General features: G+C 37.5%; 1 protein-coding gene across 3 annotated transcripts in view; it reads left to right on the plus strand.

Moving 5' to 3' along the window:
- ppp1r37 (protein phosphatase 1, regulatory subunit 37) overlaps positions 1-19183 on the plus strand; it is a 40344-nt gene that overhangs the window by 10779 nt on the left and 10382 nt on the right. For all 3 annotated transcript variants that reach the window (XM_028464532.1, XM_028464533.1, XM_028464534.1), the window contains exons 2-4: positions 9010-9107; positions 16869-16914; positions 17026-17126. In XM_028464532.1, the coding sequence (XP_028320333.1) occupies positions 9010-9107; positions 16869-16914; positions 17026-17126 (245 nt within the window). The remainder of the gene's footprint in view (positions 1-9009; positions 9108-16868; positions 16915-17025; positions 17127-19183) is intronic.

The following is a 19183-nucleotide window of genomic DNA, read 5'->3' on the forward strand; positions in this document are numbered from 1 at the left end:
TTTCCAGGATAAATAACTACATAATAGAAGTTGGCTTGAATTTTGTTCTCATTCTGAAAACAACACAATCCTCTGTTAGCAGAGAGCCCAGAGCTACAAAAGACCCTCTATCCATCCCAACACTTTATCTTTAGATGGTGTATCGGATTCCCAATCCCAGCCATACTTCACCTGTCAGAGACATTTTTGTTACATGAGCTCAAAGAGCCTGAAGCTTCATCTACATGCCATGAGAATTTGTACTGTTAAATTCAGGTGAAATAGTCCTGAATGAGACTGAATACTTTTAAAGAGATATCTGATGAACTGCAGGAAAACTACTTTGGAAAGTTGTGAAATGAAACCTGAAGGTCTCTGGAGGCGACAGTGTAAAGGGAACAATAGTAGTGAGTTGTGGTGTTGGGTTTCCGTTGGCTTCTAAACACTCATATTTTCCAGGACTGATGATTGTTGATAGTCGCAAGACTCACAACTATAGACCTCTGAGGCCAGAAAGAATGAAGAATAACTTAAAATATCCGAATGCAACTGGTTTTGCATCTAATCTTGTTGTCCTGATTTTAATTTCTAATGACTGTAGCAAAAATTTTTATGCCTTTCTTTTCTTTTTTCCTCTGGGTGTGTGTGCTTTCTCCCTTCTTGCCTGGGAAAACACTACATCATATCCTGAGATTCCTGAACTTCCCATTTATGCAACACAGATTCATTTTTTGCTTCTGAATCTTTAATGAGTGGAGGCACAACTGGGGCTAATTCTATACCATATCCAGGTCATACTGGGACACTATCTACTGCAGTGGTTGTTCTGAATTTTTGTTGTGCTTAAGTTGCATTATAAGAGTTTACAGGAGAACAGCTAGAATAACTTTAAGGACTCTACCCCTATACATTTGCATACCTTCATTTAAAAAAAAAAAAAAAAAAAAAGCAGCTCAATATTTTGGCCTACGTGTAGCTTCGTCTTGTGTCATCACAGCCACTTAGCACTAGGTTATTAGAGACTCTGTGACCCATGAAATGTTGTTTGTTGTGGCTGCGGACCAAGTTACAAAGTGATAAGGCCAGCTCTCAGTGTACAGCATTTACAAAGGCATGGAAAGTCTGAATGTTGCTCAGGCGAGCGGATGTTCCCTAATTTAGTTTGCCAGGAGTGAAAATAACACATCTAAAATTTCTAAACACAAGTTTCTTAACATGTTTTAATAGGTCATCTTTTCATCTTTTAACCTGTATGAATTTTGACAGCACATTTGATTGAATTTTAGTATTATGGCTAATTCTTATTCAGTTTTCCTCTGACTTTATTCTGTAGGTTTATATTGCATAAAATATGAAGTTTGAAACCCATTAGTACTTATTGAAATCATGTAAGATAGCAAGAAATGGACCAAGGAAAGTTTTTCCTATTCTCCCTTCCATGCAAATGTGACATTAACATTTGTTACTAACGTCGCTGCTTAATCCTGGCCTTAGTGGGCACATTAGAGGGGCACTCTATTGAATACCGTCAGGCTGTAATCGCAGACACTATTTTAATGTGGAGGCGTCGTCGAGTGATGGTTATCTTTCAACGTGCTGTATCTGGAACACTTTAAGACTGAGAACGAAATTTTGAACATGGAAATGCCAATGTCCGAGTTGTATTGAATGCAGCATCAGCTATTACAGGTCATGTGAACTTCCGGGGGAGTGCAAATCGCACCTCTAGGGGACGCAAAGTTGGTCGAAATTCTACAGCAACCTTTGAATATATTATATACAGTATATGCCTGATTATTTGGAATGACAACTAGCTGGCCAGTTCTAAACTCTGTTGCTACTTTACTTTAGTCTGAACTGTTGCACAAAACTGCAATAACTTTCACACAGAGAGGAGCTGATTTATTTATATTTATAAATATATATATGTACTGTGTATATATATATATATATTTTTTTTTTTAAATAAATGATGTGTAGAAATTTAGGAATGCTAAATGTTCAAAAAAAAAAAAGCTCATAACAGTGGCATGTACTGCCTATTATATACCTTTGTGCACAAAAAATATATTTTTTATTAAAATAGACCATGCATCTGTTATTTACACAGTCTCACTCTTTATTTAGTGGGAAAAGATGTTTGTGTCAGTGACACAGTTGTAAAAATACTGATTACTTCATATATATCCTCTTTACTGTAACTTGACACTTTGGAGGTCTAATCTATGTTGTGCAAAGGGTATATGGTTTAGAAGGGCGGCTATTGTTTGTTGTGCTTAGGCTTAGAGGTATTTCAGTTTTTTCCATAGTCTCCCTTAAGCAGAACAGGATAGCTGCTGTCTGTTAATCATTAATTTCAGTGCAGGTATTTGGAGTTTGATTTGCATAATCAGAAGAATGGTAGGTTTTGCCATTATCAGGAGCCAGCATTAAACTAATCAACTACTTTGCCTGCAATTTTCTTTTTTGTGTGCAGATCAATGGTTAGACAATAATCTGTAATATATAAATGGTTTAGATTCAGTCTTTGGCCAGTTTTTTTATTCATAGTTCTCTTCTGCACATTACCGTCTCGATAAATGTTTTCATGCCTGCTAATGTACTATTGTCCAAAGCCATGGTACAGTCTCCACCCTGCCTCTGACAAACGCAGGTCCCAGCTGCCATGTGCGAATGACGATAATGCCACCATTCACAGCACATCAGTGTGAAATGGGACTGGAAAAGGTGGACTATTTTGAACACTGGCACTTGTATGCTAAATAGGACCTGGCAGCACATCTCTGAAAACAAGTCAGAAGTTCTAGTATTGCTTTGGCTTTAGATGAAGCTTAGTCCTACCAGTAATTAGGATTGGAAAAAAAAATTGATTCGGCAATACATCGCAATGTTATGATTCTTGGATCGATTCAAAATGCATCCATATAGATTTTTTTTTATTTTTTATTATGAATTAATTAATTAATTTATTTTACTTTTATTTAACCAGGAAAGTCTTTTCCACTGCAGGAGACATTGTAACTGCACAAAGAAGTGTGCTGAAACCTGGGCATGTTGACCAGCTTGTGAAGAAAGTAACTTTCTGCATTTATTTGTTGTTCTAGGCATATACCTCAGTTAAGTTTCACTAAAGCCATGTTGCACTAAAATCAAAGTTGGTTTAAAAGCCACAGGCAGATTGTATGTTATTTTTTTGCTATTTGTTGGCACATGGCATGTCAAAGCCAATGTTTTGAGTGTAAAATATGCGAATAAAATATATTTTATACATAATGTTCGCATAATGTTCTTAGTTTCAAATTTTCCCAAATTCTGTTTTAAGGTGAAGACCCAGAACTGTTTTCCTACTGCTTTTAGAGTACCATTTACATTTTTCCCCCATTATATTGGTTTATTGGTTACTGACAAACTAAAGGTCTCATTCCCCACTTGAAAGAGCGCCTTTCGTTTCTAACACGATTACATGTTATTTCTGTCTCTACATTATCAACACATCCTCAGGTGTTCAGAGCCGAACAATAAATGCTTGTGTGTGTGTGAAGCAATTGTTAAAACTGTATTCTTTGTAGCTCTGCAGTTAAAGTGTGGAGAAGTAGCAGGTTTTCTCGGCTTCCTGCTGTCCTATGAAACCTAATGTGCCTATACTTGTTACAGCCGTGCCAGTTGCCAGCGAAAGTAATTGATTTACAATTTATTAGTTATACCCTGGGTGCATGCAGTTTTTTGTGCCCCAAGATACCAACCCAGCCAGCTGTGTACAGCAACACAGTCTTAACAGTGCTGCAGAGAACATTTTGTTCTTTATATTTTACTATCATTGCAAGCACACTGTTTAGTCCTAATGCTACTACATTTAAAGAATATAAGGATGAAAAAAAAAAAATCAAGTAATTAAAGTGTCATAATAATTATTTTCCTGTTTTAGGTTTACAACAATGTCCTTTGCTTTATTTTCATATTTTTCCACTCCAACAAAGGTTTCAATTTACAAGGTCTGCCAATAGTTGACTGCTGTGCCTTGAGTTTTATACGTAATTTAGAAGAATAAATATTCGTCTGCCTGTGATGTGCAGCAAATGTTTGCCAAATCAAGGGTCAAAGCATACACTTCAGATGTGTTTTGAGTGAAATAGTTTAGTAAAGAATCATCATATGAAAAACAATGCTTTTGTACTTTAAACAAGTTCGGATGAACTTGTTTAAAGACAGAATGTCTCTGCGTGGAATAGCACGTACCACATTCCCGAGAATTCTGTCAAATGACTCGGTTCATTCGAGTAAAAAAAGGTCTCCAAGAGGCTCTTGACATCTGTTCATAGAATATCCATGTCAAATTACAGCCCATTAACAGAGGAGTAGTCATTTATAAAATGGTGCACATACGGAGTATTGGGCCCCATTCAATTATTGGTATGTGTCAATGATTTGGTACCACCAACTGTCAAATTGTGCGAGGCATAATCGTCATCTATGTTGAATTACTTTTGAAACGATAGATCACACGGCTATTTTCCCATAAATTTGGAAATTACCGGAAATGGTAAAAAAAAAAGGACTCAGAGCGTCTCATCAAATTCTTTCAAAGTGTTCATACCAAACTGCATTCCCATCTAACAAGAACTAACGAAGGAGTAGTCATTTGAAAAATGGGGCCGCCGGGGCTCCCCTGGCACCCCGGTGACACGTATGGAGTAATAGGCCCCATTTATATACTGGTATGTGCCAATGATTTGGTAACACCAACCATCGTTATATTTGACTCTCAAATAAAAGATAAATTGACTTTAGCTTTATTTATTTTTTTCAAAAATCTCCGAGCGCTGATGCGTACACAGCCATAGAATATACCTACCAAATTTCAGCCCGATTCGTTCATGAATAACAGAGGAGTAGCGATTTTAACTAGTGTACACAACAACAAGAAGAACAACAAGAACAAAGTGAGTGGTGTTTTGAGTCTGGTAGCCCGGCCTAAAAAAGTTATATATAATATATTAATATTCATTGTTTAAGAATTCTCCATGGTGGAAATGAAGATGGTCACACTGGCCAGCATGGTTTCCTCCGACACATATTAGTATCAGATAATGTTTGGAGAGCGAATGTGCCTACTGGCAGCATTGTGTTTTGGTGTTTAGCATGTTGACCCTGTTGGAAAAAGGCTCAAAGATAATTTGGGGACCTTCTGTCAGGGTGTACATGTCTTCCCCACGCATGGTACTGCAGTTTCACCTAACCATCAAATCATTCATGTTAAGGGCTTTGGTCGAGATTGATTTTGCATTTTCTTGCCGTCAACCCTTAACAACCCTTAACTCTCTGAACTATAATTGTTTTGTAAAATGTGCTTTATATTGACAATAAAGCATCTTTAACAACATTTTTACACCATCTTGTTTCTATTTCCTCTATGCATGTAGATATTCCATGATTGCGGATAATGGATAAAAAAAAAAGGAATTTACCATCAGCTTCTGAAACAGATAAAGCAATCTGAAATGGAAAAGTAATAGACCTTGTTTTCTTTTCAGGCCCCAGCATGATACAGGAAATACCTCACATACATGTTTGTTTTGGGATATATTTACACGCTACTAGTGTGGCTAATCTTGCGTGATTTCAGCGGAACCATCCCGTTTACGTACATTTTCTGAAGCATATACAGTAGTTGATTCTATTAACCCCATTTAGCATGTTTAGTACGATTTAGGGAAGTTTAATAGCCAGTAAAGTGACAAGTCATCTAAATAGGGAAAGATGATGAAACGGAAACGTGGGAATGAGTAAATCCTAAAGCGGAATTTAGGAAATTTTGAAACGGAAAATCGGAGGCCCTACATTGGAGTATGTTGGCTCACGTCTGTTAGTTCATAAATATGAAGTGCTGGAAAATGGAGAGAATTTGTTCCCTTAATGGACTTCTATATTCGTTATTGTTCCCGTGTTCAACTTTATGGGAAGTTTTAAGCCAGGTTCTGTGTTTTCCATGGCAATGTAAGCAGCCTGCATCATGTATGCTGTGAGGAACTCTACTGTTTTGGACTTTTCATTAGGACGTGGGAGTTTATTTTTAGCCAGAAAGTGTCTAGAACACCTTTGAACCAAGATAATACTTTATGTAGATGTAATCCTAAAGCAGGATTATACATGTCTTCACAAATTTCTTCTACACTCACTCTAAAATAGAGCTAAATGGTGAAAGTGTGAAGCTCAAGTCAATTTTATATCCTAAAAATAATTTGTCTCTTTAAATGTAGTATGATGCGAGCAACCGTGAGACCCTCAGGAAATGTTTACACACACACACACACACTTGTTCTACAGCAACTCGGTACAATAACACTTTCAAGGACAGAGTGTTTACTTGAGTGCACAAACTTTACTGTACCAATTTTACTAGCCCGTTCTCCAACTCGTGTGGTAAAAGCTGTGCTTGGGTTAAATCCACTGAGCTCTAACCATATATTTTCTTGTGTGGATGAGGAAAAAATTTTGATTTGATTTGAAAAGGTTGAAATGCATCATACCACATGACACTCTTTAGCAATAAATTAATGGATAAAAATAATTAAATGAATAAAACATTCAATAATCTTTTTTGCATCCATACATATTTACATGATATGTCCAGGTTTTGGCAATTTTACTCCTTAAAATCAGAGCTGTCAGTTATAAAACCATAATAAGGCCTTTATGTTTGCTGCACACAGGATGTGAGGTGCTAGCCTGTGTATGTGTGTGTGTTAGGCTTGGGCGGTAATACGATAATACCGTACACCTCAGAGTCATAAAAATAGCAAAGGTATCTGTTTCAATACAGTCATTAAAAAAATGCATTGCAGTTATATAGGAGACAAGGATTAAACATTAAATATAATTTATTTAATGCCTAAACATGATTCTATGTCCAGGAGCACTTATGTGTTGAATGGGTGGTCATTACGTGACAGCGCGGAGGCTCCGCTGAATCGACTAAATTACATTCAAATCAATGTAAATAACGCAACCTCAAATTATCTCTCTTCAAGCGACGTGACTTGAATGATTAGGTCAAGCGCAACCTCCTCGCTCAAAGTTGAAGAATTTGAACTTTTCAAGCTACTTCAAGCGACAACTCCACCGTCCTTCTGTCTGTAGAGCCAAGGCAGCAGGCCCTCCCTCCCGCTATAGTGAGACGGCTGCAGAGAGAGTCTTCCTCAACTTACTGGGGCAAAATTAAAGCAGTTAACTTCTTGAATAAGCCTACATTCTGATTGAACTCATCCTTTAGTAACTCCGTAAGTTGCTCATTTAAACCGTGTTAATGATAAGTGCTGTAAACATACGGCGGGAGGAGAAGTGATCAGCCCTCTTTCTCCCCTGTCACTCGGCTCCGTAGACAGACAGACGCACATACACACACACACACAGTCGCGTTCGGTGTGAACGCACCCTGAGCCTTACATCATATTTTTTGATTAATCACAGTAATACCGTATACCACGGTAAAATAGGGACGAGGTTTGACGGTATCAAAATTTGGGTACCGCCCAAGCCTAGTGCGTGTGTATTTTGTTTATGATCATAATTAAAATGGTCATGGTGATTCTGGCTCTGGATCGGCATCAGAGGTACCAATCACATCTATGATGCCCGACTACACAGCTAAACATTGTGATGTAGCATTTGAAATTAGCAGCATTCATGAACATGTAAAATGATAAAAGGAGCAAGCAAGTAAGACATTATTCATATAGCACTTTATATACACTCCAATACAATACCAAGTGTTTTTCAATATAAAAGTAATGAAATTAAATCTAAAGAATAAAATATAAATGTTGTATATTGATAAAAGCAGATTAAACTCGAAAAAAATTCACAGTAAATATACATGCAGTACATTTAGATTATACACATTTTGCATTCTTCCATCGGCCCTGTGTCATCAGCAACATTGGATAAGCTCAGACATGCCACACGCACCAGGGCATACTGTAGAGATTCAGGCTGTGCTGTGACTTATCTTGTGTTGATAGTCGTGCTTTGTTAATTGTATTGGCAGGCACAATACAGTTGTATAAAAAGCTATTCTTCCTTTCAGGAGATTTTATTACTTCTGGTAAAAAGATATTTTCGTTAGAAATGTGTGAGATTTAGTATATATGGCAAATATGCTTGTTCTGATTTTTGCAACTTTTTGCACCTGTAAACAGTACACGTCTAAATCGTCTAACTTTTTAAGCCAGTTCAACTGTCTGCATCAATGCTGCAATTTGTTTTTAATAGCTCATAATCACATTTGTATTTATTTCTGAATAACCTTTTATTTCATATGCAAATGAAATGCATCTCAAAGAATGAAAACAAAGCATGATGGTGGTAAGCTTCTCAATTACCTTAAAGAACCATCACAGTTTTTATTAAATAACCAGAATATACAGCAGTATTGGGTTCATGTTGTGTTTTTAACTGTTGTCTTACTAACCAGATCCACATGCTACCGATGCTGTTACCAATGTTAAAGGCAGAGCTAATCAGTGTTGACAAAGTGCTTTGTGACTTTGACTGATGTTGGTGATAAAAGAGGGCCGATGTAAAGGCTGTAGTGAACAAGTTCTGATCTTGACAAGATAATTGTTAACACTGTCTGCTCTGCAGCAATGGTCTATTCTGTGTTAGCTTGGGGCCCAGTAGCTCCTCCAAGAAGGATGTTTATGCCTCTTATTGCATAAATACAACTCAATGTCCTGATCTTTTAAAACGGAGTCCTTTAAGTATCGTACATATTGTTACATTTCATGTCCCTCTCTCTATTGTATCAGTGTGAGAGCCTTATTTTGTTTATTTTTATTTTTAGAAAAAAGAAAACTAATTCAAAGTGTACCAACTGCAGTTTGTGATTTACAATCACAGTAGAACTGACTTTGTCCCCTGCTGGAATGCATTCCTGTTTAGTTGTTGCTTCCTGTTTTTTATTGAGGTGATTTTGTTTTTTTCTCAGCCTGTGAAGAAAAGCCAATAAAATCCCTTTCTTGTTTCATGTTACAGCTCAGAATGTGACCGTGGAGGAAATCCTTACTTACTACAAACAAGCCTGTCAGAAACTCAACTGTAAACCCATTACCAAAGTGCTCAAACAGATACAGGTAAGGCTCATCACACACACACACACACACACACTCACATCTTACATATAATATCTGTGTTTAGATAAAGATTTTTTTATGTAAAGAGAAACAGATTAAGCACTAATTATTTTAAATATTTTTTTAATATTTAATAATAATAATAATAATAATAATAATAAACCCTTGAGCAGTTATGTCTATCTGCTAGAAATGTGTTGAGGTCCCACAGCATGAGCTGCGATGTTTTAGCATCCTTGCTAACACTGCTGTAATAGCAACCACATATGGATTACATATTGTTAAAAAGATAGAGTATCTGATTAGAGGTAACTCCTAGTATTTCAGGAATTTTTTCCATTTTTACTCAGGAGACATGATGATGGAAAAGAACTTTAGATACAAACACATGTACTGTATATTAGGTTCAATATAGTTTCTAAGTTACTCAGTTAGTGAAGGGGTGTGTGATTGTCTCTATTTGTTGGCCAAGTGATGGAATAGTTTTAATTAAGAAATTATTACTGTATTTTAATGAAAAGAGCACTCGGAGAGCGCAAACCTCCACCGGGATAATTGGGGAACCAACCTGACATAACCGACTGAAATTTCATGAAGATTGCTGAATTACGAACCAAGATATGAAATTGTGAAATTACACCAAAGATGCAAAATATAATTTTTCAAATTCATTCAGAACCAGCATATTGATCTGTATTCTCTCCAAAATGGGATAAAGTCTATACTTTACAACATTGTTGTAAAGTATAGACTTTACAACAATGTTCCATGTTGTAAAGTCTATACTTTCTGCTGTTTTGATGTAATCCTGCTAACAGACAAAAAAAACAAACAAACAAACTCGGATAAAAATATGACATGCTTGGCAGAGGTAATGACTCATCGGACAACTGGAATACTTGAAAAATTACTCAAAGATTTTAAATTCTGAATTTAAACCTTTATATTTTTAAACACTTCTTCACTAAGCAGACCATGTGGCTGATTATAAGGGTAAATATATGAATCACAAAGCTTTGGGGCACATAAGGCGTTGATGATATAAGCAGCCTTGATTCTCAGCAGGACTAGAAGTCTGTTAAGGTTCCTGATGGTAATAAAAATGACTCCCATAGATAAATGACCACAAAAACCCTTTCAAGTTTTGATTGATGTGGTTTTATTAAACAGTAGATGCATCATCAGGCTGAGAGAGCATCCTGCAGCGAGCCGACTTTTCTATTCTTTAGTAAGGGTGTTTTAGCTTTAGGCGGGTGGTGTTTTCTCTTTATTTTTTCCTGCCGTCTCTCATGGGTTAGCCAGCACAGTCATGTGTCCTGTAATCCCTCCATATAAGCAGTTCCTCAAATCTGGTGGGCGAAGCCTCAGGGCAGTTGCTATGTTTCTGCCAACTTTATCCTTTTTCACATCAACCGGTGCATTTGCTTGCTTTCTCTTCCATCAATGTTTAAACATGTTCATGTATTTCTACTGACTGTCAAATGTTGTGTTAAAGACGAAAGAGAAAGCATGAAACAATAGTAGCGAAAAACCAAAGCATATTTCCTTCAGAAAAATGTTAACCTTCAGTCTTGTTGGTACCCTTAACTGGTATTGGACAGCTGTTTTGTATCGGTGTCCTGTGTTAAAAAGCAGTGAGTGACTGAGAATGTGTAATGGATTAATGTCCTGCTATGAGGATTTTCTTTGTTTGAATGAGCTGCAATAATGAGCTGCAGCTTTCACTGTACATCTCAGCAATCAATCAGATAAGCTACCACCTTGTGTTTGTTGGAATGTGCAGTCACCAAACCACTTTCCATCTCATTAGACTGATGGGGCTCTCTGCTGTTTGCCATTATGGTGCATTGACACACACACACACACACTCACACACACACACACTTCTAAAACCATTTTCAGCCTCTTTAATTCAGCTTTGCACATTTGTTCCTGCAGGTTTGCAATTTACAAGTGGTATGTTTAAAAGACTGCTGATAGAAAGTTTAATCTGATCCAAGAACCTGCAAAGAAATTCTTTTTATGCCCGGTCAGCTGAGAGAGGAAGGCTGAGTTTGCTTCTCAACCACTTGTTGAAGTGCACATCATTGTGCTAAGCTGTGACCATAAGTCTCATTTTGTTTAATGGTTCACTTTTTCATCCTTAGGCCTCTTTCTATTGCAGTGTATTTAGTTTCTCCAACTTCTACCTCTGCAGTTGGTTTTCCACAACTTGTTTCTTACTTCTGCTTAGTCATGTAGGCAGTAACTTGTCATATTAACGCATCAACAGCCAGGGGGAGGTGCAGTGCTCAGCTATTTACTGTATCTTTCCCACTTCTAAATGCTTTCTTTATTAACTCCCAATGGATTGTACTCGTGGCACCTTTCCTGAGGCCCTACAAGTTGTGTACATTTCTGGCCAGTTGTTTGCGTGCTTGTAAGTTTATAAAGGTCACTATAAGAGTCCTCAAGCTGAATGCTTGTTCTGCCGTAACTCACGGCTCGGCCTTAAAACCTTGACAGTTGGCAGCCTTGTGTCACATTTCAGCAGCGGCGAACCCCCTTGGGATGAGTGGTTTCCCCCATTATGCAATGTCTCCTACGCAGTCAGGGTGCACATTTGCAGAGTGAAGCTTTCCTTCAAGCCTGACGCTGCAGGATATGCTGCTTGTGGGAACAGGTTGTAACATTCTGCATTGAACGCAAAGTAAATACGAAGCAAAATGTATTACTGCCAGCTGCAAATGCTTTGCAGAAAGGTGTATAGTAACTTTAGAGATGGAGCCTCCTTTTTTATTCCCTGTCAATTCACTCTTGTACTTTTATCTGTAGAGCTCAATGATTAAAGTAATTGATCACTACGAATCAGTGTAAGGGAATACACATTAACTCATGTTTTTTTTTACCAACCGTGGTTGGATAGTTACGGATAGAAAACATAAATCTAATAAATGAATGAGTCAAAGCATTGGATGAAATATTCAGTGTTGCAGTAGAATTACTTTCAATGAACCAAAATATTGATAAATTATTGTTAAAGGTTAAAATACTTGGAGTTTTATAAACAACAATAAAAGTAATTTAATATTAAATGTACACACACTTCTTCCCTCATATACACATTGCGCAGTATTCCGCTACAATAGGTAACTAGGAATACCATGTGAAATAATTTTTCAATTATTATAATTACACAAAGGAAAACCTCTGCCTCGAGGCAGCAATCTCAATTAAAAACCTTTAAGTATATACAGACCCTTTAAAAAAAATTAGAATATCATGGAAAAGTTGTTTAATTTCCATAATTCCATTCAAAAAGTTAAACTTTCATAGATTATAGATTCAGGGCCCACAATTTTAACGATTTCAAGTATTTATTTGTTTATTTTTACATAATTTGGACTTCCAGCTCATAAAACCCATGAAAACAGGAATTAAAAAAATTAGAATACTGTGAACAAATCACCATTTACTTCTCAGTTTTTGCAGAAAAAAAAGAGGAGGAGGAGGACTGGTTCAAGGTTCTCTTTTCCGATGAAAGTAAAGTGTGCCTTTCATTCGAGAACCAAGGTCCAAGGGTTTGAAGGAAGACTGGTGAGGAACAGAACCCAAGCTGCTTGAGGTCCAGTGTGAAATATGCACAGTCAGTTATGATTTGGGGTGCAATGTTCTGTTCCTGTTCCTTTGTAAAGTAGGCAGAATATGATACATTGTGTACGATTAATATATCACAAGTCACCTAATTAGTAAATAGAGTCCACCTATGTGTAATTTAATCTTTGCATAAACATTTGTCAGAGAACAATTGGGAACACACTACATTATGAAGACCAGGAACACTATATAGGTCAGGGATAAAGTTATAGAGATGTTTAAAGTAGAGTTAGGTTATAAAGTTATATTTCAAGCTTTGAACATTTTACAAAGTATTGTGCAATCCATAATCCCAAAATGGAAATGGTATGTCCCAGCTGATAACCTACCAACATGGCCATCCACCATGAGTTGCAATGAAGAAAGCCATTGTTGAATCAAAGAAGCAAGTTTGCCCACAAGCCATGTCTGGCACAGCCAACAATGGAAGAAGGTTATCTGGTCAGATGATACCAAAATGTAACTTTTAGACCAAATGCAAAACAGTGAGTAGTGGTAGAATTAACACTGCACTTTACCCTGAACACACCATTCCCACTGTAAAATATGGTGGTGGCTGCATTTTGTGGGGAAGCCTTTCTTCAACAGGTAAAGGGAGGCTTATAAATGGATTGGAGCTCAATACGGGGCCCTAGACATACAGCTATAACTGGTTTAGATCAAAGCATATTCATGTGTTCGAAAGGCTCAGTCAAAGTCCAGACCTTAAGCCAGTTGAAATTTTAATGCAACTGCAAGAAATCCCTCAATTGTCCATAGTTTTCCTGCAGTTGATATTTTTCAGAAATTATCATCAATCATTGTGATGCATTTAAATTAAATTAAAATGTATTTGTCCTCAAGGGGTAATTTTAAAAGGGCATAACAGCAGCTTAAGAACCAGCCATACATAGCTTGACTTAAGTTGATTAAAAATTAATTTAAAAAGGCATCATTCAAAACATTTAACTTGTAACTCTGTATTTAAAAGAGGACAAAAACTGTGCAAGAGTCAAATGAATTGAGGGAAAGTTTATCTCGGGTCAGCTTTTTTTATCTTCTTCTCACAATAAACTACATTTTTTACAAGGAAATTAGTTTTACTGGCTGCATGATTCTGCGGGGTAACTTTTTGAATATTTAAGATAAGAGTTCCAACTGTAGAGCTTGAGCAGTCACTGCATTTAATAAACAGGATCATAAATGGAAACCATAGCTCAATGTTGTCCACCCATGGCACACACGCCCACAACAGCACTTGTGCAGAGGTGCTCTCTGCGTCATGCACTATTTTAGTGTCTAGCAGCTCTGTCACTAGAGAATTCATCCTGACAAAGTTACTCTGGCAGATGCATGAGTCAGGTGAAAATTACTTTAAACTGTATTGATACATTGTAAAAAAATAAAATAATCACCTTGTTCATTTTTTAAATATTTATATTTTATATATTCCAGTCTTACTGTGTGCTACAATACTTTGCCTCTGACTATTGTTACGTTACGTTTCTATTAATGCTACACTGAACAGTTGAGCCAGCTGCACATAAATGGGTGATAGAAGAGAGACGGAAGAGCAGGGGTCGATGAGTTCATGCTGAATGTGCTGGGCAGTGGGCAGACAGCGAGAGAGGCAGAGAGGATTTACTGTCCATAGTGTTAGAGCAGCACGCTGTATGTTTTCCTGCTTGTGTGGATGGCGGGATGCTTTTCCAGATGTAGGGTAAACAATTTTCAGCTCTAAGTACGGCAGACAATATTCCAACATCGATGACAAAACACATTTTATCCAGTTGTGTGGATAGAAAATTCAATGAAAATGCTCTGAACAGGTGCTAATTAAGGTTTTACACGTACATTATTTCCCAGTAATACCTTAGATATCTGTAGATACTCCATTTATTATCTGTTGTATCTGGCTTACTCTCAAATGTCGCTGTAGCCAAACAACTTGCTGATGCTCATACATGACGATTACTTCTAATACAGCTTGGATGACTTCTCATCTAGCTCATATGGGAAAGGCTGTTTTGCATGATTCAAAAATGACTTTGGGATTATAATAATGGGTGTGAGGTAGCTTTAAGTATTCATTAAGAAATGGTTCAGATTTGTGCGTCAGCTGAGTATTAGTTTCCATCTGGTTTTGGGGAAAAAAAAGGCAATTTTAAAAATCCCTCACGGTGCCCTGCAGGAAGAAGCCTTGGCTCCTCTGCTGGGATCTCGGGCGGGGAGCTCTCTGGGCCCTCCATTTGGGGGGTTGGGTCCAGGGGTGGATGTTGGCGGGGGGCTTTGAAAGTGGAAGTTGGGGTCGGTGGCGGGGTGCGCTGTGTCCTCGGCTTCTTGGGGCTTTCTCAGGTGTGTATGTCGGGGGCGGTGGCTGCCTCTCAGCTTGGGATCTTGGGGGTGTCTGGGGGCTGCTCCGTCTGGGGGTGTACTGGGGCTTCTTGGTCCCCGCTCTTTCTGCTGGCCTGGCTACATCTTCGGTTCTTGCACATACATTGGTCTACGATGCACTGGCACGCCTTGAGCTGTGGGATAAAACTCGTACTGGGCTTAACTTTAGACACGTTGATCCCAAATACCTGCTTTAGGTATTACCACTCACTCCTTCCCTCTGTCCACAGCCACCACCATTATACCTAAGCTTCACACTTGTTACCAGACTGGCTTGATTACGTAACACAATATGCACATCTACAACTTCACATCTCACTCTCACTTTAAAATAATCAACTCTTCCCCACCCTTTCCATTTCCTACCTTGAGTCTCTCCTCCCTGTCTCCTTCGCCCTCACCTAGGTGTAACACTGCCCTCTCTTTTTATATCCTCCCTATAATAAAGTGTTTCTTACCCTTCCTTGGTCACAATTGTGCAATAAAATAAATTAATTTATTTAATTGCAATAACAAAACATGTATTGCTCTCTTAAAAATATTGCACTTCGTGGAGTGTTGACCCTTGACAGCATGTGCAGACAATAAATAATTAAATAAATCCCCTAATGATTGAGTTTACCATGTATGTTTTATTATTTATACACTAACTTAAAAATTCACTGTGCACCATCAAGCAAATGTACTTATTTGTTGTTACTTATTTTACTATTTCCTGCCACCTTTTGACATGGATGCCTTCCTCACTGCAGATGTAAAAACTAGGACCATGAGTCAAATCCTGCCAGAGCCATTGGGTTGGTAGAATTAATTTGAATGGAGCAAAGAGTGCAAAGAAGACAATGATTATGAAATAATTTTCAGCTTGTCATTTAAGTTCATGCTCTTCACCCTTGATTAGTAGTTGATTAGTAATGTAACTTTACAAATGTGTTAACACTAAACTGATGGTTTACTTGAGAATTTTGTCGGTCCTATGTGGCCCCTGAACTATTATAGGTAGGTTGGCGTCTGTGTGGATAAGGTTTTGACATTCAGGAATCCAAAGATTTTTTTGTGCACTATTAAAGTATACTTGAGAAAGTTTAAACTGCATACCCGATGATCTTGTCGAGCCCACCAATGTATCTCTGATGTTTCTAAGAGCTCAAGCTTCGCTCTGCTTCCCAATTTTAAACCTAAGCGTAATCCTAGCTTCTGAAAGACAAAGTCTACTGTGTGGAGTGAGATCTGTTGGTTTCTGAAAAGGAAGAAGTTAAAGTTTAACTTTACTGGGCCAGTTCACACACCTTATTCATAAAACTGCAATGGAAAAAGTGTCCAGAGTACTCTTTCGAAAGAAAGACCTACACTATATGCTGCTGCACTCAAAGTCTTGCCTATTTAATAAATATGAATCAATACCTGCCAGACAGTGGACCCAGATCGCACTGAGGCAATACACTGTTTCATTCTACAAATGCCTCTATTTGCAGCAAAGGTCTAAGATAAGTTGTCACAAAGTCTTAGTTCAGAAGCACGTAAGAGGAAAAGAACTGAAGTCACCGGAAGAATGCACACAAGACCAGATTTGAATGGGAACGCCCACATTTCAGGGCCGCTCCACCCAGAGTGCGTAACTGGGATGGAGTGACGCAGTCAATGTCTTAAGTACAGGGGGAGAATAGCGTGCAGCCAAAAAGCAACTTTTTTGACTTACGCCCATGGGAGAATAGAGCCCACTATCCTAATCCTGTCTTTTTGTTTCTATAGGAACTGAAAGACCTGACGCAGCGAAATGAATGCTTGGATCTAAAAGGTTGGTGCTCAAACTCTGTTTGAAAACTATGCACATGTTCATGTTGAAAAGTTGAAGCACATGTGCAATGAGCTGCTGTAAAAAGTTCACTGAATGTGTTTGTGTGTTTAGGTGAAAAGCTGGACCACAAAGCATGCGAGTCACTTGAGGAGATTTTGAAGAGGATCCAGTTTAAAGTGATAGACCTGGAGCAAACCAACCTGGATGAAGATGTAAGACACTGCATTAAACATCTGCCTATTCCTCATCCAGATGTTCACTTGTGTAAACACCTTTAGAGATGTTTGGGCTGTAGACATGAGCAGATACACAGCGCTTCAGTGGAACACACATAAACCACTTCCTGTCAAACAGGCATGAGCTATTCTGTCTGCACAGGGAGAGTTTCTCTAAAAGCTGAAGGCTCACTTTAATTCCAGCTTGTTTTTTTTTATATATATTTTTTAAAGTCATTCCTCTTTTCACAGTGACCTTTGAGTTAATCAGCCTCCCAGTCTGCTGCTGTTTCTGCAGACTGGTAGAAGTTCTGTTGATTACTGTTGTGTCCTCAGAGATATGAGGCAGTGTGAATACCTCTCACTTAACTTTGGAAATGAGGCTTGTGTGTGCAATTGCATTTTTGTAATGAAAAAAGCATTTACATCAGTCCACAGCTCATGGACATACTAATACTTCATAGATTTCTATCCAAGTCAAATTATTAAATGCACAAATTGTAGTTGATGCCCATTTTACATGCAACTGTAGGAACACTATTCCATTATGAGTTCAGCATGCTTTAGCTAGCATAGCACCAGGGTTGGGTTTGATTACATTTTTCAACTACAATTAAATGTTCATTAACAACTGAATTGCAGTATGATTACTGACATTTTTCCAATTACAATTAACACTACAATTGTTATTTTTTCCCCTGAAAATCAATTATAATTAAATTCTCAATTTCTAAAATTAAAATTCAATTAATGAATAATACGTAAAACGTCGTCTTGTGTTAGCTTTCTGTTAACATCTCTTATGATAACGGGTCGGTTTTGACCCATGTCTTAAATCAGCTGTAAAATACACAAAAAACATGATCAATCATCCAATTTGTTTCTCATCTGTTAGTTTCCTTGTTGAGTTTCCTTATCTATGAAAATATTGATATTAATGTTCTTGGTGTGGGCATTTGAGCCTTTTTTCTGTAAGTATACCCTTTGATTTCATTTTTTTTTTCATACTAAAATTATGTTAAAGAGAACTAACAGGTAGTGGGATAAACTTGATCTGAAACCTATTTTACTCATTGTTAACTACGTATGTGTAAGCCGTAGACCTGTAACACGGTTCCCTGGTTTTGCCTTTAACTAAATTGTAATTGACAGTTTTTAAAGAATTTTCATACCAATTACAATTACAAAGTCAATTATCTGAATCCAGTTACAATTCAATTAAAATTACAACAGCAACTGGTTTAAAAGAAATATACAAATAAATTACTTTTTAATTGTAATTACTTATCAAATACGTGATTACAATTATAATTCACCCCAACCCTGCTTAGCACATAGCATTGCCGGCTATATATGTATAAAGAAAAATGTACATGTTCCTTTCTCTTATTGGTAAATATGTAAAATATTGTTCAAAAGCTTTTGTCTGAGCCCCACAAGATGAAAACATTACCGGTTCTGACTGACATGTTAATACAACTACATTTGTCAATTTTTTTGTCAACTAAGTCATGTAAGTGTCACAGTGTCAAAAACTAAGGGGAGGTAACTGATATTGTACCACTTTTTTTAATTCACTTTCACACTCTGCCACACACTCAACAATGGAGAAATGAGTGCTCCATTGGGAGTTACTTAGAGATTGGAGTATTGCCCATTTCTCTTTGACGCTCAGATTAGCAAAGTCAATCTCTTGATTAAAATAATGCTCCCTTTGATCTGGAAGAGTAAAACCAGGAGAAGGTTGAACTTCCTCCTTGGTCACCCCTGAATTATGTTCTTTACTCTGAAGAGCAGCAGCTTCTGACTGGAGACTAACTTTTATAGCCAATCAGGAGCCATACATGCATGCAGAATATACCGTAGGTTTTAACAGTTAATTTCTGTGAATACTGAGCAATATGCAAATCTTTTCACTGGAGCTCTGTAGGCAGAATGAATGCCTGAAGAGCTGCACTCTTAAGTGTCTCGTCTTGGACTGGAGGGAAGAGAAAGTTAGTAAGGAGAAAATATTAAGGAAGTGAGGCAGGTGGTTAACTGTTGACTGGTTACAT

This window comes from Gouania willdenowi, chromosome 13 (assembly GCF_900634775.1).
Source record: "Gouania willdenowi chromosome 13, fGouWil2.1, whole genome shotgun sequence".
NCBI lineage: Eukaryota > Metazoa > Chordata > Actinopteri > Blenniiformes > Gobiesocidae > Gouania > Gouania willdenowi.